The sequence below is a fragment of the Bubalus bubalis genome, chromosome 10 (assembly GCF_019923935.1).
Source record: "Bubalus bubalis isolate 160015118507 breed Murrah chromosome 10, NDDB_SH_1, whole genome shotgun sequence".
NCBI lineage: Eukaryota > Metazoa > Chordata > Mammalia > Artiodactyla > Bovidae > Bubalus > Bubalus bubalis.
In genome coordinates this window covers 63,150,453-63,173,726 of record NC_059166.1, presented here as the reverse complement: position 1 = coordinate 63,173,726, position 23,274 = coordinate 63,150,453, and the positions used below count along the sequence as shown (strand labels likewise).

At 40.6% G+C, this 23,274-nt stretch overlaps 2 protein-coding genes across 6 annotated transcripts in view; one reads left to right on the top strand and one right to left on the bottom strand.

The window, feature by feature from the left end:
* CEP57L1 (centrosomal protein 57 like 1) overlaps positions 1–23,274 on the bottom strand; it is a 224,759-nt gene that overhangs the window by 63,463 nt on the left and 138,022 nt on the right. The window contains exon 1 of one of the 3 annotated variants that reach the window (XM_006075465.4): positions 19,399–19,527. The exons of 1 other annotated variant lie outside the window; for it this stretch is intronic. Coding sequence is in view for 1 of the 2 variants with exons in the window: in XM_006075464.4 (XP_006075526.4) it covers positions 19,178–19,198 (21 nt within the window). In the remaining variant the exon portion in view is untranslated. Of the gene's footprint in view, positions 1–19,177; positions 19,315–19,398; positions 19,528–23,274 lie in introns of those variants that run through there. One more of the 3 variants, XM_006075464.4, reaches the window with a different exon arrangement.
* SESN1 (sestrin 1) overlaps positions 20,669–23,274 on the top strand; it is a 116,055-nt gene continuing 113,449 nt past the window's right edge. For all 3 annotated transcript variants that reach the window (XM_025294694.3, XM_006075466.4, XR_006542427.2), the window contains exon 1: positions 20,669–20,947. In XM_025294694.3, coding sequence (XP_025150479.2) covers positions 20,669–20,947 — 279 coding nt within the window. The remainder of the gene's footprint in view (positions 20,948–23,274) is intronic.

Below are 23,274 nucleotides of genomic sequence, written 5' to 3'. Positions count from 1 at the left end.
ATTTTCCTAATGTTATTTATTTGAGCCAATATTAAAATAAGTTTGCATTCCCTGAGTACACACACTGATAATGGAGGGGGCAGTAACTAATACAACTGTTGAGAGCAAAAAGATGTGAGCTTAAGGTTAACACTTTTCCTTTGTATAAATCCACACACAAACATGTCTGACTGAGTATAATTCAATTTCCAAATTCTTTTCCAAAGAAAACAAACATTTTATCTAACAGAACTATTTTCTCTTCAAATATACCACTATGAAGATAACAACTTAGAAAAATATATCTTTTAAGTAAATTCTATTCTTGCCTTTAAAAAAAAGCACACACATATACTAAAAAATAAATATTTTCTTCCATTTTTCCCTCCTACCCACCAAGCCCCCAACTGCCTCTAACAATGAAAGAATAAAAAAATTAACAATAGATGGTTTAATTGGTGATTTTCAACTTTAACAAAGCCATCAATTGTCATTAATTTAGCATTATCTTTAACACACTTGTTAGTTATAGTTTGTGTAATTTGGACATGAGTTTGAGTGAACTCTGGGAGTTGGTGATGGACAGGGAGGCCTGGGGTGCTGCAATTCATGGGGTCGCAAAGAGTCGGACACGACTGAGTGACTGAACTGAAGAAACTTAGCTTTATTTTAGCAAGATTTGGACATATCTGCCTTCCTTTATGGAGAAGGCAATGGCACCCCACTCCAGTACTCGTGCCTGGAAAATCCCATGGATGCAGGAGCCTGGAAGGCTGCAGTCCATGGGGTCGCTAGGAGTTGGACATGACTGAGCAACTTCACTTTCACTTTTCACTTTCATGCACTGGAGAATGAAATGGCAACCCACTCCAGTATTCTTGCCTGGAGAATCCCAGGGACAGGGAAGCCTGATGGGCTGCCGTCTATGGGGTTGCTAGGAGTCGGACACAACTGAAGAGACTTAGCAGCAGCAGCAGCCTTCCTTTATAGTTCCTTAAGAGCAGAGACATTTTATTTTTCTATTATCCACTGACCTATTATATGATAGTCATTCAGTAAATATTTGTTGCAGTGATTCAATTAACGTAGAAATACATAAAATGAAACACATCTAATAATTAATAAACATTTATTAATATATGTAACGCATATATCCTACTACTCTGAAATTTAACCTTAAATTATATTTGGCTTTTGCACAGCAAAGGAAATCACTGACAAAATGAAAAGACAGCCTACTGAAAGGGAGAAAATATCTGCAAATGATATGACCAATAATATCCAACACATATAAACAGCTCATACAACTCAACACCAAACAAACAACTCCATTAAAAAATGGGCAGAAGAATGAACAGATATTTTTCCAAAAAGGAAGACATTCAGCATAGCTAATCATCAGGGAAATGCAAATCAAAACCACAATGAGCTATTACCTCACAGTTGTAAGAATGGCTATCAACTAAAAGAACACAAAAAACAAGTGTTGGTGAGGATATGGAGAAAAAGGAACCCTCATACACTGTTTATAGAAATGTAAATCGGTGTAACCACTAAGGAAAACAGTATGGAGGTGTCTCAAAAAACTAAAAATAGTACTGCATATTCCTATATCTGAAATATATATATATACATCATATATATCTGAAAAAAATAAAACAAAAGCACTAATTCAAAAAGATACATGTATCTCAAGAGAAAAACAAGTATTGTATGATATTACTTACATGTAAAATCTAAAAATTACAACTAGTGAATGTAAGAAAAAATAAACAGCCTCAAGATACAGAGAACAAACTAGTGGTTACTAGTGGGGAGAGGGAACGGGGGAATATAAAGATAGAGGATTAAGAGGTAAACCTATTATGTATAAAATAAACTACAAAGATATATTGTACAACATGGGAAATATAGCCAATATTTTATAATAGTTAATGGAGTATAACCATCAAAAATATGAATCACTATACAGTACACCTGTAACATATGATATTGTACATCAACTATACTTCAATAAAAAAAGAAAATAAATAGATGAGGCAAGCAACAAGCAAATGAAACCAAATGTTAACAAATTTTCATTCCAGGAGATAGGTGAAAGGGTTTTATTAATATTATGCTATTCTTATTTTTTGTTTGAAATATTTAGCTTTTAAATGACACAAACGTTTAATAGCTTATCTCTATATATGTATATATTCACATAAAATATGTGGATAGGAAAAGAAGAATAGAAAAAAAAATGAAACCAGCATTGAAATTTGTCTATAAAATTTGTCATAAATTGTGTGTAGCTGCCTAGTGAGTTGACTTACAAATATTTCAATAAGGGCAAAGTGAATATAGATTTTTTAAAAACCATAATTTTAAAAAATCTATTAAAGTATGCCAGAAATACAGGAAATTTAGACATTTAAAACATATTGCAGTAAATTCGATAGGCTTTCCAATGGCTCAGTGGGTAAAGAACCTGTCTGCCAATGCAGGAGACACAGGAGATGCGTGCTCAATCTGTGGGTCAGGAAGATCCTTTGGAGAAAGAAGTGGAAACTCACTCCAGTGTTCTTGCCTGGAAAACCCTATGGACAGAGAAGCCTGGTGGGCTACAGTTCAAAGGGTCACAAAGAGTCAGACACAACTAAGCATGCATGCATACTGCATAGTAAATTTGATAACATCAGAGACAGATGAACTAGAGAAAATACTAAAAGGAAAAAATTTACTAAAATAGTAAATCTGATTTAAGTGGTTCATTCATTTATTCTTGAAAAATAGGAACAAAATAACACAAAAAAGAAAAAGGAATGCTTTTCTAAGACTAGTATGTATGATAATGTTTTAGGAAATAGGTGTTTTAAGGGTGAAAAGAACGTAATTCAAATCAGTCTTGTTAAGGAAACAATTCAAATCAATTTTGTTACAGACACCTTAAAAATAAAATCTAAAGATTCAAAATTTAAAAACCTTTATGATCCATCTGGACAACACACACACAAACACACCAAGGTACGCACATACTAAATAAATGGTTGATAAACTATTTTTCTACAAGCCAAAATTAAAAAAAAAAAAAACCTAGTATTTGGAAGTAAATCTATTTATGTTACTAAATGATAGATGATTAGGAAAATTTCCTTTAAAAACATAAACTGAAGTCAGTCAAAATATAGAGAGATAATATTTAAGGTTCAGATGGCTTCAATATTTCACAGTATAAAAAGGTGAAACTACTGGAGAGAAACCACAGGTGGGCTTTTGCAAGCCTATATGACTATGCAAGGGCTTCCCTGGTGGCTCGATGGTAAAGAATCCACCTGCCAATGCAGGAGACACCGGTATGATTCCTGTGTCGGGAAAATCCCCTGGAGAAGATATGTTTAAAACAAGACTGATTTGAATTACGTTCTTTTCACCCTTAAAACACTCCAGTATCCCACTGACAGAGGAGCCTAGCAGGCTATAGTCCATGGAGTTGCAAAACTTAGCAACTAAACAACAACAACTAGGCAAAGTTGCAAAGAAATCTCAATATGAACAAATAACAGGGGGTTTTGATTGAAGCAAAATATTCCTAATTGTAGGCAGTCTTTCCAAACAATCTGGGCATATACCACTCAGCCAGCTTAACAATATATAACAGTAGAGTACTGAAATGGAGCTGTTAGTCCAGTCTCCTAATTGTTCCAGATAAAGCTCTCCCTGACCCCATCTTTGGGTTGACTTCAAGTCTCTTGCTCAAGGAACGCTTTGGAAGAACAAAACTTACATAGTGGTAAAGATTCAGCATATTATTTGTTCTTTCTAAATTTCTGTCACCTTTTAATATTATTGATCAAAATGAATAATTTCAGATCAGAAGGAACTTTATTAATAAAAATATAAGTGCATCAGACACAGATCTTATAAGAAAAAAAAAAGTTGCTCAGTTGTGTCTGACTCTTATATCTTTCACCAAAAACACTCTACCTCGAAACATAAACCTGTAGCATAAAACACAAAGCTATAAAACTCCTAGAGGGTAACATAGGAGAAAACCTAGGTGACTTTGTTTGGCAATGACTTTTTAGATTCAACACCAAAGGCATAATCCATGAAAGAAAAACTGACAAGTTTGCCTCTATTAAAATTAAAAACTTCTGCTTCGCAAAAGACACTGGCAAGAGAATGAAAAGATGAGCCACAGACTGTAAAGAAAGTATTTGAGAAACATATCTGATAAAGAACTTGTGTCCAAAATATACAAAGAACTCCTAAAACTCAACAACAAAAAACCAAACCAATCAGTTTTAACATTAATCTTTAAAAAGACCTGAACAGACACTTCACCAAGAAGATATACAGGTGGCAAATGAGCATATTAAAAAATGCTCAACATCATATTTCACTAGGGAATTGCAAATTAAAATGAGATATCGTTATTTACCTACTAGAATGGCTAAAATCCAAAACAATGACAAACACCAAACACTGAGAAGGATGTAAAGGAAGATGAATTCTCATTCATTGCTGGGGGAATGCAAAATCGAAGAGTCACTTTGGAAAATAGCTGGGAAATTATTACAAAGCTAACCATAAGTGATCATGGTGTGGCCTAGAGCTAGATATCCTGGAGTGTGATGTCAAGTGGGCCTCAGGAACCATTACTACAAACAAAGCTGGTTCACGTGATGGAATTCCAGATAAGCTATACCAAATCCTAAAACATGATGCTGTAAAAGGGCTGCACTCAACATGCCAGCAAATTTGGAAAACTCAGCAGTGGCCACAGGACTGGATAAGGTCAGTTTTCATTCCAATCCTAAAGAAAGGCAATGCCAAAGAACATTCAAACTACCATACAATTGTGCTCGTTTTACATACTCGCAAGTGAATGCTCAAAATCCTTCAGGCTAGGCTTAAGCAGTATCGAGAACTCCCAGATGTACAAGCTGGATCTAGAAAAGGCAGAGGAACCAGAGATCAAATTGTCAACAACCACTGGATCATAGAGTGAAAAAAAGGGGGGGGGGGATTCCAGAAAAACATCTATACCTGCTCCACTGACTACACTAAAACCTTTAACTCTGTGGATCATAACAATCTGGAAAATTCTTAAAGAAATGGGAGTATCAGACCACCTTACCTGTCTCCTGATAAACCTGTATGCAGGTCCAGAAGCAACAGTTAGAACTGGACACAGAGCAACTGACTGGTTCAAAACTGGGAAAAGGAGTACTTCAAGGCTGTATATTGTCACCCTGCTTGTTTAACTTATGTGCAGAGTACATCATGCAAGATGCCAGGCTGGATGAAGCACAAGCTGGAATCAAGATTGCTGGCAGAAATATCAACAACCTCAGATGATACTACTCTAAGGCAGAAAGCAAAGAGGAACTAAAGAACCTCTTGTTGAAGGTGAAAGAGGAGAGTGAAACAGCTGGCTTAAAACTCAATATTCAAAAGCTAAGATCATGGCATCCAATCCCATTGCTTCATGGCAAAAAGATGGGAGAAAAGGGGAAACAGTAACAGATTTTATTTTCTTGGGCTCCAAAATCACTCCAGATAGTGACTTCAGCCATGAAATTAAAAGACACTTGCTCCTTGGAAAAAAAGATATGACATACCTAGAAAGCATATTAAAAAGCAGAGAAATCATTTTGCCAACAAATATCTATATAGTCAAAGCTATGGTCTTTTCCAGTTGTCATGTACGGATGTGAGAATCAGATCAGATCAGATCAGATCAGTCGCTCAGTCATGTCCGACTCTTTGCGACCCCATGAATCGCAGCATGCCAGGCCTCCATGTCCATCACCAACTCCCGGAGTTCACCCAGACTCAAGTCCATCGAGTCAGTGATGCCATCCAGCCATCTCATCCTCTGTCGTCCCCTTCTCCTCCTGCCCCCAATCTCTCCCAGCATCAGAGTCTTTTCCAATGAGTCAACTCTTCTCATGAGGTGGCCACAGTACTGGAGTTTCAGCTTTAGCATCGTTCCTTCCAAAGAAATCCCAGGGCTGATCTCCTTCAGAATGGACTGGTTGGATCTCCTTGCAGCCCAAGGGACTCTCAAGAGTCTTCTCCAACACCACAATTCAAAAGCATCAATTCTTCAGCGCTCAGCCTTCTTCACAGTCCAACTCTCACATCCATACATGACCACAGGAAAAACCATAGCCTTGACTAGACGGACCTTTGTTGGCAAAGTAATGTCTCTGCTTTTGAATATGCTATCTAGGTTGGTCATAACTTTCCTTCCAAGGAGTAAGCGTCTTTTAATTTCATGGCTGCAGTCACCATCTGCAGTGATTTTGGAGCCCAGAAAAATAAAGTCTGACACTGTTTCCACTGTTTCCCCATCTATTTCCCATGAAGTGATGGGACCAGATGCCATGATCTTTAAGCCAACTTTTTCACTCTCCACTTTCACTTTCATCAAGAGGCTTTTGAGCTCCTCTTCACTTTCTGCCATAAGGGTGGTGTCATCTGCATATCTGAGGTTATTGATATTTCTCCCGGCGATCTTGATTCCAGCTTGTGTTTCTTCCAGTCCAGCGTTTCTCATGATGTACTCTGCATATAAGTTAAATAAACAGGGTGACAATATACAGCCTTGACAAACTCCTTTTCCTATTTGGAACCAGTCTGTTGGTCCATGTCCAGTTCTAACTGTTGCTTCCTGACCTGCATACAAATTTCTCAAGAGGCAGATCAGGTGGTCTGGTATTCCCATCTGTTTCAGAATTTTCCACAGTTTATTGTGATCCACACAGTCAAAGGCTTTGGTGAGAATAGGACCATAAAAAAGCCTTAGAACCAAAGAACTGATGTTTTTGAATTGTGGTGCTGGAGAAGACTCTTGAGAGTTCCTTGGACAGCAAGGAGATCAAACCAGTCAATCCTAAAGGAAATAAACCCTGAATATTCACTGGAAGGACTGATGCTAGAGCTGAAGTTCCAATACTTTGGCCACCTGATGCAAAGAGCCAATTCATTGGAAAAGACCCTGATGCTGAGAAAGATTGAGGGCAGAAGAAGGAACAACAGAGGATGAGATGGTTGAATGGCATCACCTATGCAATGGACATGAGTTTGAGCAAACTCCAGGAGATAGTAAAGGACAGGGAAACCTGGCATGCTGCAGTCCATGGGGTTTCAAAGAGTCAAAAATGACTTAGTGACTGAACAAAAATAACAACCGTTAAGATTATCATATAATCTACCAATCATGCTCCTAGTTATTTATCCAAATAAAAACTTATATCCACAAAAAACCTGCCCAAGTGAAAACTTATGTCCACAAAAGCCTGCACAGAATGTTCACAGCATCTTTACTCATGACTGCCAAAAACTAGAAGCAACCAAGATGTCCTCCAACAGGCAAATAGATAAACTACAACCACACAATGAAATATTATTCAGTGATAAAAATAAACAAGCTATCAAGCCATGAAAAACACATGGAAGAGCTTTAAATGTATATTTGCTAAGTGAAAGAAGCCAGTTTGAAAAAGCTACATACTGTATGATTCCTGGAGAAGGCAATGGCACCCCACTCCAGTACTCTTGCCTGGAGAATCCCACGGATGGAAGGGCCTGGTAGGCTACAGTCCATGGGGTCACTAAGAGTCGGACATGACTGAGTGACTTCACTTTCACTATTCACTTTCATGCATTGGAGAAGGAAATGGCAACCCACTCCAGTGTTCTTGCCTGGAGAATCCCAGGGACAGGGAAGCCTGGTTGGGCTGCTGTCTGTGGGGTTGCACAGAGTCGGACACGACTGAAGCAACTTAGCAGTAGCAGCAGAAGTATGATTCCAACCACACGACATTTTGAAACAGCAAAGCTATACAGATAGTATAAAGATCAGTGGTTGCCAGGGGTTCAGGGAGGGAGAAAGTGTTAGTTGTTCAGTCATGCCCGACTCTTTGCAACCCTATGGACTGTAGCCCACCAGGCTCCTCAGTCCATGGGATTCTCCAGGCAAGAATACTGTAGTGGGTTGCCATTCCCTTCTACCAGGGGATCTACCCAACCCAGGGATTGAACCCAGGTCTCCTGCACTGCAGGCCGATTATTCAAGGAGAGAGAGGGAAGTGTGAAAAGATTGGAGCACAGGGAACTTTTAGGGTGGTGAAACTATTCTATATGATACTGCAATGACAGATAAATGACATTATGCATTCGTTAAAATCCATAAAATGTACAAGTGTGAACCCTAATGCAAATTATGCACTTTGTTAAGAAAAAAAGAAAAAAATATATAGTCCATCTCTCCTCATTTTACAGCCAATGTCTCTGAGGCCCAGAAAGACCAAGAGACTTGCCAAAAATTATACAAAAAAAGAAGAGCTCAGGCCACAGCTGCGATCTGTTTTTATGGATAAAATTCAAAAACTGCACTGTGATGGATATCAGGAGTTGTTAATTCAGCCCTGTTAAAGCTTGAGCTGGGCTACTATTAAAAGTTAAGACCCTTGAGGCTTTCTGACAGTGAGATATTAAACACAATAAGGGTACAAAGGATAAAGAATTCAGCTTAAGTTATGATTCTTTCATTTTAAGCACAACTGTAAAGAAGAGGCTAAACAACTGGAACTGATGAGGTGGCACCTCAAGAAAGTAGAAAGCTTTTCTTCAGGGAAGGCTGAATGAACATCTGAGCTCTAATTTGGTATTTGAGCTCTACACTTGGGACCAAAAAAAAGAAAAGAAAAAAAATCTGCAACGAGAAAAAAGTTACCACTAAGTTCTTTATCATGAGGCAGATAGATACGGATTCCAATTCTGGGCCTGCCATTTATTAGCTGTGTGTTATGGGGAAAGTTATTTCAACTCTCTGGACTGAGCCACCAGGGAAACCCAAGAATACTGGAGTGAGTAGCCTAACCCTTCTCCAGGGGATCTTCCCAACCCAGGAATCGAACCGGGATCTCCTGCATTGCAGGTGGATTTTTTACCAGCTGAGCTACCAGGAAAGCCCATGCTGCTGTATACTCATTGCCAAACATAGAGTGTGGCCATACTAGGTTTTCAATAAATACTGAAGTGCTGTTTAGTCACTAAGTCATGTTGACTCTTTTCGACTCCATGGACTATAGCCCACCAGGCTCCTCTGTTCATGGGATTTTCCAGGCAAGAATACTGGAGTGGGTTGTCATTTCCTTCTCCAGGGGATCTTCCCTATCCAGGGATCGAATCCTCGTCAACTGAACAAATGAATGCAAATACTGGGCTTTCATTTTTCCATTCCCCAACAATGAAAAAGCTCACTGATGTAACTGATGAAGGAAAATGGCATTGTTTTCTTTAATAAATAAAACTGAGATCTAAGGTTGACAATGAAAGAAGAATCTCTACACACAGAAGGGCAATTTACGAGTTAAATCCATGAGCTCCAGTACTTGTCTTCAATATTGACTTTCCCCTTGGAGATCTCATCCCTCCTCACTGGCTTTGTTGGGAGAAGAGTGTTGCTCCCCTTATAATGCTCGTGCCTTGTTAGATCTACAATTATGACTCCCTTATATATCTTGATACAGCAAAGATAAAGTTACAATATTTAAATAAAACTTTACCAAGGCCAGAAGATAATAAACTAGAAGAAAACACAGACATCAAAACAGAAATCAGGCCGTGAATCTTAAAAGTTAGGATTTTTCTCTGCGGGGCTTTTAGGCCCTATTCTATGATAGTTCCTGATCTACCCACAACTGGTGAATAAGAATCCATGCTTACCATAACCCCTCCTTAAAGACTAAACCTATGAAAGAGAAGCCCAGAAGGATCCAGGGTTACCTATCCCCACCTAGATAAATCATTTTACCCAAGCTGTAGTTTCCTGATCTGGAACCTACTTTGGAAGAGCTGAACAAGAGAAACGTCAGTCCTTTAGGAGAGACTCTCCTATATTCAGAGAGCTGCTACGGTTTTATACTATAGGCCATCCCAAGTCAGTCAATCTTTATCTCAATTCAGCATGCGTGCGTGCTCAGTCACATCCAACTCTTTGTGACCCTAAGGGATTTTCTAGGCAAGAATACCGGAGTGGGCTGCCATTTCCTTCTCCAGGCAATTTTCCCGAGCCAGGGACTGAATCCGCATCTCCTGTGTCTGCTGCATTGCAGGCAGATTCTTTAGCCCTGAGCCACCAGGGAAGCTCAATATTTCTTGAGCTCAATATTGAATATTAATAATTCAATACTGATATGGGAATATATGTCAGATGCATACACTGCAGGATAACAGAGACTGCCTACTGTCAAAGTGAAAGTGAAGTCACTCAGTTGTGTCCAACTCTTTGCGACCCCATGGACGGAGCCTATCAGGCTCTGCAGTCCATGGGATTTTCCAGGCAAGAATACTGGAGTGGGCTGCCATTTCCTTCTCCAGGGGATCTTCCCAACCCAGGGATTGAACCTGGGTCTCCTGCATTGCAGACACGCTCTACCGTGTGAGCCACTAGGGAAACCTACTGTCAAACCATTCAGTAATTTTAGCTCTCTAGAAATGTTAGTAGCATTCTACAAGTTGACTAGTCATTTCTTCTTGAAATTTGCAAATTCCTGGTTGCCCATTTCTGGGTTATTCTCTTTCTTCTCTGGTTAGTTTCAGACTCTCACTCATGCTTATGTCATGCTCAGTCATGTCTGACTCCTTGCAACCCCATGGATTGTAGTCTGTCAGGTTCCTCTGTCTATGAATACTGGAGTGGTTTGCCATTTCCTCCTCCAAGGAAGAGCCAGGGATCGAGCCCATGTCTCCTGTGTCTCCTGCATTGGCGGGCAGATTCTTTACCACTGAGCCACCTGGGAAGCTCAGTTTCAGACTATCCTGGCTCTTATTCTACATTTTCACCATAGCCAATTGAGTTGTTCCCATGGTTAGAGTATAACACTGAATTGATGCTTTTGAACTGTGGTGTTGGAGAAAACTCTTGAGAGTCCCTTGGACTGCAAGGAGATCCAACCAGTCCATTCTGAAGGAGATCAGCCCTGGGATTTCTTTGGAAGGAATGATGCTAAAGCTGAAACTCCAGTACTTTGGCCACCTCATGCGAAGAGTTGACTCATTGGAAAAGACTCTGATGCTGGGAGAGATTGGGGGCAGGAGGAGAAGGGGACGACAGAGGATGAGATGGCTGGATGGCATCACTGACTCGATGGACATGAGTCTCAGTGAACTCCAGGAGTTGGTGATGGACAGGGAGGCCTGGCGTGCTGCGATTCATGGGGTCGCAAAGAGTTGGACACGACTGAGCGACTGAACTGAAACTGAAACACAATGGTTATGAGTAAGCTTTGGATCAACTCTAGCATTTTTTTTAAGCTACGCAAGGGTAAAATAATATATGTGCAAAGCATTTAAGAGAGTGCCTGAAACACAGAAGCACATAGACATGGTAGGTTAAAAGCAAAATAAAACAAAATATTCTAATAATTTCCAAATATACATCTCTAGCTCAGACCTCACTGCTGAGCTCAAAATGTATCCCCATATGAAACATGGGGCCTATGAAAACTTATAAATAAGATTACCCTCTGAAGGTTAAACTATCAATCCGTATATAACAGACCAGAGAGATATATGCAAAGTTGGCTTATAGAGACAGAATGGCTCCAAGACTAGAGACTAGGTTACAATATAAATGTTTCAATATATTTAAAGACAGAATGTTTTCATCAAAAAGAAGAGTTGTCAAAGAATGGAAAAAGCAGCCTAGAGAGGCAAAAACTGGAGGCAATCTTAAGTTCTGCTGTAGAGGTTCTCATAGCTTAATGTTACCAAGTGACCACAACATATATCTAATTTCCTTTGTTCCAATTCTAAGCTCCTAAGCAATCTGGTGATTTCTCATATAATTTTCCTACAGAGAAAACCCCTTAGTCAGAGAATCAGTATGCTATCTACTTGACAAATATCTCGAAGTATATCAATAATTTGGCATCCTAATAAATTCATCAGTCAAGTGTGTATATGTATCTCACAAACTCTGGTGCACTTACCAAGACTGTGTTTGTAAGTGCACAAGACTTAGGAGTCTTGTATAAAGCCCAGAGATAAATCCATGCACCTATGGACACCTTATCTTTGACAAAGGAGGCAAAAATATACTATGGAGAAAAAACAATCTCTTTAACAAGTGGTGCTAGGAAAACTGGTCAACCACGTGTAAAAGAATGAAACTAGAACACTAACAACATACACAAAATAAACACAAAATGGATTAAAGATCTAAATGTAAGACCAGAAACTATAAAACTCTTAGAGGAAAACATAGGCATTATACTCTCTGACATAAATCACAGCAAGATCCTCTATGAACCACCTCCCAGAGTAATGGAAATAAAAACAAAAATAAACAAATGGAACCTAATTAAACTTAAAAGCTTTTGCACAACAAAGGAAATGATAAGCAAGGTGAAAAGGCAGCTTTCAGAATGGGAGAAAATAATAGCAAACGAAACAACTGACAAAGAATTAATCTCCAAAATATACAAGCAGCTCATGCAGCTCAATACTAGAAAAATGAACAACCCAATCAAAAAGTGGCCCAAAGAACAAACAGACATTTCTCCAAAGAAGACATACAGACGGCTAATAAACACATGAAAAGATGCTCAACATCACTCATTATTAAAGAAATGCAAATCAAAACCACTATGAGGTATCATCTCATACTGGTCAGAATGGCTGCCATCAAAAAGTCTACAAATAATAAATGCTGGAGAGGGTGTGGAGAAAAGGGAACCCTCTTACACTGTTGGTGGAAATTCAAACTGGTACAGCCACTATGGAGAACAGTGTGGAGATTCCTTAAAACACTAGAAACAGAAATGCCATACAACCCAGCAATCCCATTGCTTAGCATATACACCGAGGAAACCAGAATTGAGACAGACACATGTACCTCAATGTTCACTGCAGCACTGTTTACAATAGCTAAGACATGGAAGCAACCTAAATGTCTTGTCCATTGACAGATGAATGGATAAGGAAGTTGTGGTACATAAACACAATGGAATTTTACTCAGTTATAAAAAAGAACACATTTGAGTCAATTCTAATGAGGTGGATGAACCTGGAGCCTAGTATATGGAGTGAAGTAAGGCAGAAAGAGAAACACCAATTGAGTATATTAACGCATATATATGGAATTTACAAAAACAGTAATGACGATCCTAGGTGCAAGGCAGCAAAAGAGACACAGATGTAAAGAACAGACTTTTGGACTATATGGGAGAAGGCGAGTGTGGGATGATTTCAGAGAATAGCACTGAAACATGTATATTACCATATGTAAAACAGATGGCCAGTGCAAGTTTGATGCATGAAGCAGGGCACTCAAAGCCAGTGCTCTAGGACAACCCAAAAGAATGGGGTGGGGAGGGAGGTGAGAGGGGGGCTCAGGACGGGGGGGCCAATGTGCACCCGTAGCTGATCCATGTCAATGTATGGCAAAAACCACCACAATATTGTAAAGTAATTACCCTCCAATTAAAATAAATAAATTTATTAAAAAAAACACTGATCACAGATCAGAATAACAAATATAATAATAATGATTTTAAATACTGTGACAATTACCACAATGTGACACAGACGTGAAGTTAGCAAATGCTGTAGAAAAAATGGTGCCAATGTACTTGCCCAATACAATGTTGGGCAAGTATATAAATGTCCAATTTGTAAAAAAATAAATAAAAAAGCATTACTTGTGAGGAACAATAAAAACAGGTATACCTGTTTAAAAAAAAAAAGACTTAGGAGCCGTCATTTTTTAATGAATTTCATGGTGAAGGCGTCTTGTTGGAGTATAGCCAGTCAGCCTTTTCCTTGACTAGAGTACTATTCACTTAAAGCAGGAACTCCTCTACATATCCTCTACTTTGTGTTCAGTCATGCTGGACTCTTTGCAAGCCCATGGACTGTAGCCCACCAGGCTCCTCTGTCCATGGAATTTTCCAGAATACTGGAGTGGGTTACCATTTCCTACTCTAGGGGATCTTTTCAACCCAGGGATTGAACCCACATCCCTTGTATCTCCTGCATTGGCAAAAGGATTCTTTTCCACTTAGAGCCACCTGAGAAGCCCCATCCTCTACTCTATACTATAAATACATGTGACTATCTTATAACAGGATGAGATATGTAGGAACATGGTAAAAATTATTACCAAATCCAATTTCAGGAGGGTGAACACTACAATTTACTAGCAATAAAAGTTTGCTGTTAAGACTACTTTTCTAAAATGTTGCATTATAAAATACCTTCTTCCATTCATTAATTATCTCATGTTTTTGTGAACAGGTAAATATGCAACACCTTTGAAAATTCTGACATTAACATTTTTCTTCCATTCTTTCAAATATTTAGTAAGTTCATTCTGTGAGGTACTGTACTCAGAGCTGGAGGTGATTTGCAAAAACTGGCACAGCTGCTACTCTTGCTTGCTAACACTTAGAAGCAGACATATTTCAATCAAATTATCATACTAACAACTGTAAAACTACATTTGTAACTTACTAACAAGTAAAGGTGGAGAAGGAAATGGCAACCCACTCCAGTATTCTTGCCTAGAGAATCCTATGGATGGAGGAGCCTGGTGGGCTGCTGTCCACAGGGTCACGCAGAGTTGGACACAACTGCAGCGACTTAGCAGCAGCAGCAGCAGCAGCAAGTAAAGGTATAGGGCACAATAAGAGTATGTAATAGGGGCATTTGATCAAATCAGGTAAATTTCCTGACCCAAGGATTGAACCCAGGTCTCCCACACTGCATGCAGATTCTTTATGGTCTCAGTCACCAGAGAAACCCCAAGATTACTGGATTGGGTAGCCATTCCCTTTCTCCAGAGGATCTTCCTGACTCAGGGATCAAACCCAGGTCTCCTGCATTGCAGGCAGATTCTTTAGCATCTGAGCTATCAAGGAAGCTCATAAACTTCTCTGAGAAAGTGATATTTCACTGCAGATCTACAGCACAGGAGTCAGAGACTAGTCTGGACAAAGAAAATGGTACCAGAGGTGCTGCATCCATATTCAGTGTCTCTAGCTCTTCTCCTGAAAGTTGCTCAGTTGTGTCTGATTCTTTGTGACCCCATGGACTATACAGTTCATGGAATTCTCCAGGCCAGAATACTGGAGTGGGTAACCTTTTCCTTGCTCCAGGGGATCTTCCCAACCCAGGGATTGAACCCAGGTCTCCCACATTGCAGACAGATTCTTTATCAGCTGTGCTACAAGGGAAGCCCAAGAATACTGGAGTGGGTAGCCTATCCCTTTTGCAGTGGATCTTCCTGACCCAGGAATCGATCTGCAGTCTGCTGCATTGCAGGTGGATTCTTTACCTACTGAGCTATCAGGGAAGCTCAGCTCTTCTTCTATTCTCTCTTAAATAAAACACCCTTCTGGCTTTCAAGATCCTCAGTGAGCTCCATGGTGCTGTATGCAGGGATCAGTTATCCTTATATCACTTGACTTAAAGCAGCATTTAACATAGCATTCCTTCCTCCTCAGCCACTTTCACTTGGCTTCTAGGATGTCATGCTCTAGGTTTTTCTCTCTGTTCACTGGACACTCTCGCATAGTCATCAGTTGCAGGTAACTCCAAATTGACCCAGACTCCATGGAGTGCCTTTCTGTGATATCAACTATTCTCAGTCTTTATCTGCTATCAAAACACTACTGGGGGGTGGGGGCAGATGGGCAGAGAACTACTGTGAAATCCAAAATTGTATCTACAGCCAGATCTTTACCCTCATCTCCAGACTCATTTACCAAACTGACTACTCCGTATCTCTACTGTAATATCTTAGAGTCATCTCAAACATAAAATAGCCAAACTAAACTCCTGATTTACCCCCAAACACAAATCTGGAGACTTTCCCATTATATTGGCAATTCCTTCCTTCTAGTTGCTCAAGCTAAAAAATTGTAATCATCTTTGACTCTTTTACTCTTAAAACCTCATAGCCAATCTGTCAGCAAACCTGTTGGCTCTATTTCATAATACATCCAGACTCTGGCCTCTTCCCACTGCCTCCACTGTTACTACCCTGGCCCACTACTACTGACATTTTTCACCTGGACTATTATCTTAGCTTCCTGTTAGTGTCTCTGCTTCTACCCTTGCTTCTCTGTGGTCCACAATCAACACAATTTAAAAGAAGTAATCAATTTAAAAAGTCAGATTATGCAACCCATCTGCTCAAAACCTTCCAACAGCTTCCTGTCTCAAACAAGTCAAAATTTCTTTCAGTCATCTACATGACCTCCTTCCTCTGTGACCTCATGCTATTCTCTCTTGCCACACTGCTATTTGTCAAATGTGAAGACCTTCAGGTCTTTGTACTGGCTGTTCTCGTCATAGAAACATTCTTACTCCAGGCCTCTGCATGATTTTCTCCTCCTATTTCAGATCCCCTCAAATGTCTGCTTCTTGATTAGATCTTCTCTGACCACCTTATTTAAAAGTGAAACTTGCCCCCCAAAACCTGGCACTCTCCATTCCCTTTCTGAGTTGGTTCTTCTTTTTCTCCACTGCATTTGTCTTCACTCCCAATGTCACATATTTATTGTCTATATCTCCTTACTAGAATGCAAAATTATGAGTAAGGACTTTTGTACATTGTGCTCAGTAGTATAACATCAATGTCCTATTACATAGAAGGTACTCAACAGATAGTTGTTGAGTGAACAAATGGATAAAAAGGAATAGGAGAACCAGTGACTGAAAGATCTGTATGACTGAAGCACATAAAGTTGGAGAGTGGTATGCTAGGTGAGGTGGAAAGGGGCCAAATGACATTAGGCTTTATAAAGAAACTTTGCCTTTAAGATTAAAGTAAGACATCACTACATAGTTTTAAGAGAAATTTGCATTTCAAAAAGATTATTCTGGCTGCTGTGTGGAGAACTAATGGAGAAACCCCACGCTGAATAATCACTATTGCAATGGTTTTGGTAAGAGATTACGGCAGTTTAGAAAAGACTGCTTATGTAGATGCAGGGAAAAGGATGGATTTGACGGGTGTTTGGGAGATAAAATCAATAAGACTTAACAATAATCTGGCTACACATGTATGAAGGTGTAGGAGCAAATTAACCAAGATGGTGGTGGTCAAACTCTCTCGCCTCCACGGCCTCTCGCTATTGCCCCATGTTTCGTAAATACATGGTTATGTAACAGCTGAGATCACTTACAGCAGTGCACATGCAGGTCAAGATGTACCCGCTTGGCCACCGGCCACTTTTTGCTCTGTAAACACATATAAGCTCCATCTGAAAAGCCGCTGCAGCTACATTATAGCTGTGTCCACTGGGTCAACCATGAGCGAATCCAGTGTGTCTGCTGTTATGGTTGCTACGCCAGTGAGGAGAGAATAAACATGTCTGTGGTTTCTATGGCTCCTTGAGCTTTCTTCCAGCTTTCCTGCTCATGCCTTGCCTACCCTGGGCTCAATGAACAGTGTAAACAGTGCGGAACAGTGAGGCAGAAGCACATTAAGAAACCAAGAATAAAGATTAGATTTCAAATTTTCATCACAAGTGGTTGGAGTTATCCTAAAGTGAAATATGGAACACTGGAGAACAATCAGAGGTGATAACCATGCATTTGGTTTTAGGCCTGCTGAGTTTGAAGTGCTTGTGAGCTATCCAAGACCTATCTTGGAAATGCATATAACAAAGCTCAAAGGTAAAGCTGGATCGAGTTATACATTTAAGAGTCATAAGTGGTGGTGAAACCACAGCTACGAATGAGATCATATTCAATTTCACAGTAAAAAGGAGACTTGGACTTAAGAAACTACCCTACCCTTTGTGGGTTGGACAAAGGAGGATGAGTCCATCAAAAAGAAAAAAACAGCTTTTTTGGATTCTGAACCATACTCATAAGTTCTCTTCTTTAAAAAAATTTGATTTAAACCAGTAATCTCAGAATGTTGAAGGCCTCCCAAATTAAACCAATTCATCAGAACTCTTTTCAAAGATAGGTCACTTTCAGAAACCATCTGGAAAATTCACAGTACCATTCTACTTGCTGCTTGAAAATACTTCAATATACAAAAAGCTATCTATTCCAAAATATATACGACCTCGGCTTATTGCAGTTTCCTGAAATTACCTTCTCTCTCTTTTGCTCAGGGCTTCACCATATGCTGTTCTTCTGGCCCTCTTTCCCCGAGATGAAGATTTCCCTAACTTTCCAAAACTTGGCTAAGTGATCTTTTTTCTGTCCATCCCAACAATATGTCATAGTGCTGTATGTTTAATGTGTGTACTGTGTGTTTAACCATTAATTAGATGTCTTTTCCACTGTTGTATATTTAGTACCTAACAAGGCTAAATTTTCAGAGACACATCTATTCTGCAACTTTAAACAGTTAAAATCTAATTTGGTTATCAGTCCATTGCCTGGCGTGCAGCTGTCCATGGGGTCGCAGAGTCAAAAAGACGGAGCGACTGAACAACCACTGCTGCTGCTGCTGCTGTAAGTCGCTTCAGTCCGACTCTGTGCGACCCCTTAGACGGCAGCCCACCAGGCTCCTCCATCCATGGGATTTTCCAGGCAAGAGTACTGAAGTGGGTTGAACAACCACTGACAACCGTTCAAACGTTGACCTTCCTCTAGAGGAATGACTCAAATGGTAATTTGTAAACAAAAGATTGAATCTTTAAAACATACTCAATTTTGGAGATTCTTTTCATACGGTATCCTTAAGGCCTGCAAAAATTCATATTTAGGAATACCAGGGATTCTTTCCCGTTGAGTCTCATACAAAATGGATTTGACAGCTCTCTTTGAATGCCTGGCTTGGGATGTCATTTCAGCAAGTAAAACACAGAACACCCCTGCACAATGGCAAACAAAGCCCGCAATTGCACAGGGATACCCAATCCATCACGCGCGAGCCTGCTTGGCAGGACGGAAGCAGAGGCAGCAGCGTGGAGCACGGGTTTCCACAGCATCCCGCTTGTCTAGCCTTACGCCGCACCCTCCGACCCTCAGGGTAGCGACCATTCCCAAATTCTCTCCTCGACGCGGGAGAACTGGGCACCCGGACTAGTCCTTCCCAACGTAGATTACTCATAGAAGTCCCTGGACTAAAGCTTACAGTCCTAGATGGCTCGGTTTCTAAACTCCTAGAGGAAATGGAGGAAGGGAAAAAATCCTGTTAAGGAAAAGTTGCAGCCAAGCCCACAGTGCTCACCAAGCCGACGCTCTCAGTCATTCCTCGCCAGCGATAACCGTTGGCTAGCAGGCCGCCAAAAGCAATGTCGCAGTGGCTCTTGGGGGCTGTAGTTTTTGTCGCAAACGAAAAGCGCAGACAGCACCCAAACTACCTTTCCCAGAAGTCAATGCGAGCACGCCCTGCTTCCTTAAATCTGGGGTTTGGCGTAATAAAGACAGCGTTCTTATTTTTAGACTGACCTTAAACTTAGATTCAGGCACTTCCAGGTGTACGTCTGTGCACACTTTATTTTCCCTGTTTGTGTTGTCTGTGATAGCGTACTTCAACCTCCCCTTACTTTCTTTTTCTCCCCTTTTTCGGTCCAAAGAAGCCAAACGCCAGGGGATAGAAAACGCTCCCCGGCGCAGATTAAGTGCCTATTAAAGCGCATGCGCCTTGCTTCCTGTCACGCTTGCGTAGCAACCGGCAGCGGTTGGCGGCCGCGCGCGGACCTGGGGTTTGGAGGTAGCCTGTGTGTGGGCGGGGCTTTTTCCAATGGCTTTGCCTCCGCGGGTCGCGTCTACTAGGGCGGGGAAGAGGGCGCAGGGGCAGGGGCGGCTCCTGGTTTGTGCCGGGCGGAGAAAGGGGAGGGGCTGGGGGGTGAGGACCCCATCTTCCCTCCCCGCTCCCGCCCTCTGGGCCGAGCCCCACAGATGAGGCTGGGCGAAGGGGCGGGCTCTGCGCCGCGGGCCCCGCCGCTCCTCCAGCTTCGCGGCCCAACCCTGCGCTCGGGGATTGCGGGGCTGCCCTGTGCCCGTCTGGCTTGGAGGGCGGTGGGCGAGGACGCAAGGATTGGAACAGAAGCGGTGTCTGCCCAGGGCACCCGGAACCGACAGGGCAGGAGACGCTTTTCCTCCAACGCTACAGAGACAGCGGCTGCACAAGGCTGCCGCCCCCCGGGAGCGTCAGGGTCTCTGGCCGTGGCGGCCAGCGAGCCAGGGTTCGGCAAGCCTTCCCAGCCAGCGCCCGGCCGAGAGGGAGGAGCTGCAGAAGGCGGGGACTGGTGCCGGAGGAGGGGCGGGGTGGGAACGCTCCCGAGAACACCGTGGCTGCACTGACAAAAAACACCGAATGGCTGGAGAGCGTTCAACTGTTACCAGCCTTTTTGGGCAGAGCACGGGTTTGACAGCTCCTCAACGTGAGGATATCCGCTGACCCCGCGGGTCGCAGGAGAACACTTTCCCGACACTGGCTGTGCAGCAAAGCCAGCGCTGTAAGGTTTCAACTTGCCAACTTTTTTTTCCAGACTCTGGCCAGAAGACTGCCCCTCCGGGTAGAAGGAGAGGGCGAGCTCTGTCTTGTAGCTCGAAGAGACGCTTCTGGTTCCAAATGTCACCCAGACGTGTTTTTTCATGACGATTCTAGTTCTCTGATTTCATTCTTATATTTCTCGTTTTAAAAATATAAAGTGCTTTGGGGGGCATGCTGAAAGTTAACTGAAGACGGCAAAGTAAAAACTCCACGGTTGTCATGGCTGAAAGAGAGAATGAAGTGAGATGGGATGGACTGTGCAGTAGAGATTCAACTACTAGAGAGACAGCTCTGGAAAACATTAGGCAAATCATTGTGCGAAAAACCGAGTGTCTTCGTTTGGTGAAAGAGACACCTTATCGTCCAGCAGAAGGCCTTTCAAATGCGGTTTCTTTGGATGAATTGAATAAGCTTCTTGCTCATCTGCTTATGCTTTCTAAGAGGTGTCCCTTTAAAGATGTGAGAGAGAAAAGTGAGTTCATCCTGAAGAGCGTCCAGGTAAGAAAGAGCATTTTAAGTACAACTGTTTATCTAGTACAGTGACGTTTACTTGCAGATAATCACTTTGTAATTGCTTCAAGTAAGTTGTTATAATTTGAATTACCTTAAATTTAGAGCGTTCTGTAAAACGTTTAAATTGGGGTTAAAATTGGCCAAGGTGAACTAATTTTCAAGTACAACTAAATAAGTATTGTCTTTCTAGAGAGTTTTAGCAGAAATGCATTCTTCCTGGGAAAAATACGTGAAAATTACAGTTAATTACAAGTAAATACTTGCAGTTCTTTACATTCATTTTTACATGTTGTTGGAAACTGTAGCCAGTATGCTTTTCATATTGTTACAAACAATGTTCTATGTGGAAAGTTTCACGTTTAAAAGCTTCTAAAATGATAAAGGATATTTAATGTTTCCTAGTCAGCTTGTTCGAGATAACTGGTGAAACAATTTTCTCTTGTTCTTAAAAACAAAACAAAAAACCCCAGAATCTGTTTCCTAAATGCAACCTTTCTTTTCTGAAAGAAAGAATTATATAAATAATAAAAGCCCATGTTGTAAAGGAGCTGACATCTGCAGATTGAAAAATTGGATCCAGGTTGAGTGACTGATAGACTCTTATGGTCAATTACTTAACTAGCTTTCTCTGTGTTTGCCTAAGTTTGATGCTTTTCTTTCTTACATACATTTCTATTTAAGTTGTAAAAGATTAAGAATGTTTCCTTCTTCTTGTACATATTCAGTTTATCTTTCAAATTAAAAATGGTCGAAATGCTCTTTATGTTTCTCTGTCTAAATTACTCAATTCACATGTGTTCAAAGTCATGGTACGAGAAGTTTTTTAAATGTATGATTTACTTGGGTGTATATATATATATATAAGCTAAGATGAACAGTTTTTCTATTCTGGTTTGAATTCAGTTTAAAGCAACAAAAAATAATAATGTGCATAAAACAAAGACTCTTTAAAATCTTAGATATTTATTTTCACAAACAGTGGAAACAATTGTTACAATTTACATTTATCCAGAGTTACTGCTGCTGCTGCTGCTAAGTCACTTCAGTTGTGTCCGACTCTGTGCGACCCCATAGACGGCAGCCCACCAGGCACCCCCGTCCCCGGGATTCTCCAGGCAAGAACACTGGAGTGGGTTGCCATTTCCTTCTCCAAATCCAGAGTTACTAGAGAGGAATTATTATTCCAGGACTTGAAGTTTACTCTTTTAAGCATCAAGTTATTTCTCTATCTTAGTGACGACAACAACCATTTCTTTTTTCATAATGGGGTCATCATTTTGCATATCAAGTACGTACTGTTGTACAGTTGAGGGTGGAATGTATGTATAGGACTCTGTGATCCACTTTGAATTTGTGTGTTCAATTTTTATAGTTTTTCTGTCCCTTCCCTTGCTGTCAGTATTCTTCATTTCAGCATCTTCTTGAATGCTTTATTTTGCTACTCTTAAAAATTACTAGAATGGGAAACCAGATAGCTAATTTTGTTAAGAGTTAGATTGAAAACTGAAGTAATTAGGCTCTGGAGATTACAAGGCCAAAGGATGGACATAATGGTAAGTAAATGGGTACTGGTATCAAACCTGGGCTCAGATTCTCCTCCTTTATTAATATACTATATAACCTTGAATGAGTTATTTGACCTCTCTTAGCTTGGATTTCCACATCTATAAAATGGGTATAATAATACAGAGGTGTGTTATTATAGTAAATTAATATTATAAAGGAGCTGTAAAATGCCCTATATGTAATGGATACTCCTGTCCTCTTCCTTATTTTTTAAAAAACATTTATTTATTTGTCTGGGTGGGTCTTCACTGTGGCACTCAGGACCTTCAATCTTCCTTGCAGCATGTGAGATCTAATTCCCTGAACTGGGACCTAAACCCAGGCCCCCTGCATTGAGAATGCAGAGTTTTAGCCACTGGACCATCAGGGAAGTCCTTCCTCTCCCCTTTCATAAATGAAATACATGGACTATGTGATATGTATTTTAAGACTCATTCATTCTGCAAAAGGAATCAAGACTCTCTACTATGAAGTTTTCCTGTCAGTTTATACCTTCATTTTCATCTCTGCATCTATTGTACATCATTCCAGCCACAATTCTAACAGGCACTTTACTTATGTTGGGTTATAATCACATATTTATGTGTCTGTCTCCCCTAGGAGGGCTATAAGTTCTCACGAGTATTGACTGGGACTTGCAAACTACTAAATAAATATTGTGTCTTAGTCTGAATAGGTGAGGTTACTATTAATAGATATGGGATTTTCCATCCCTACATCATTCATTCCTGCCTTCATTCAACAAA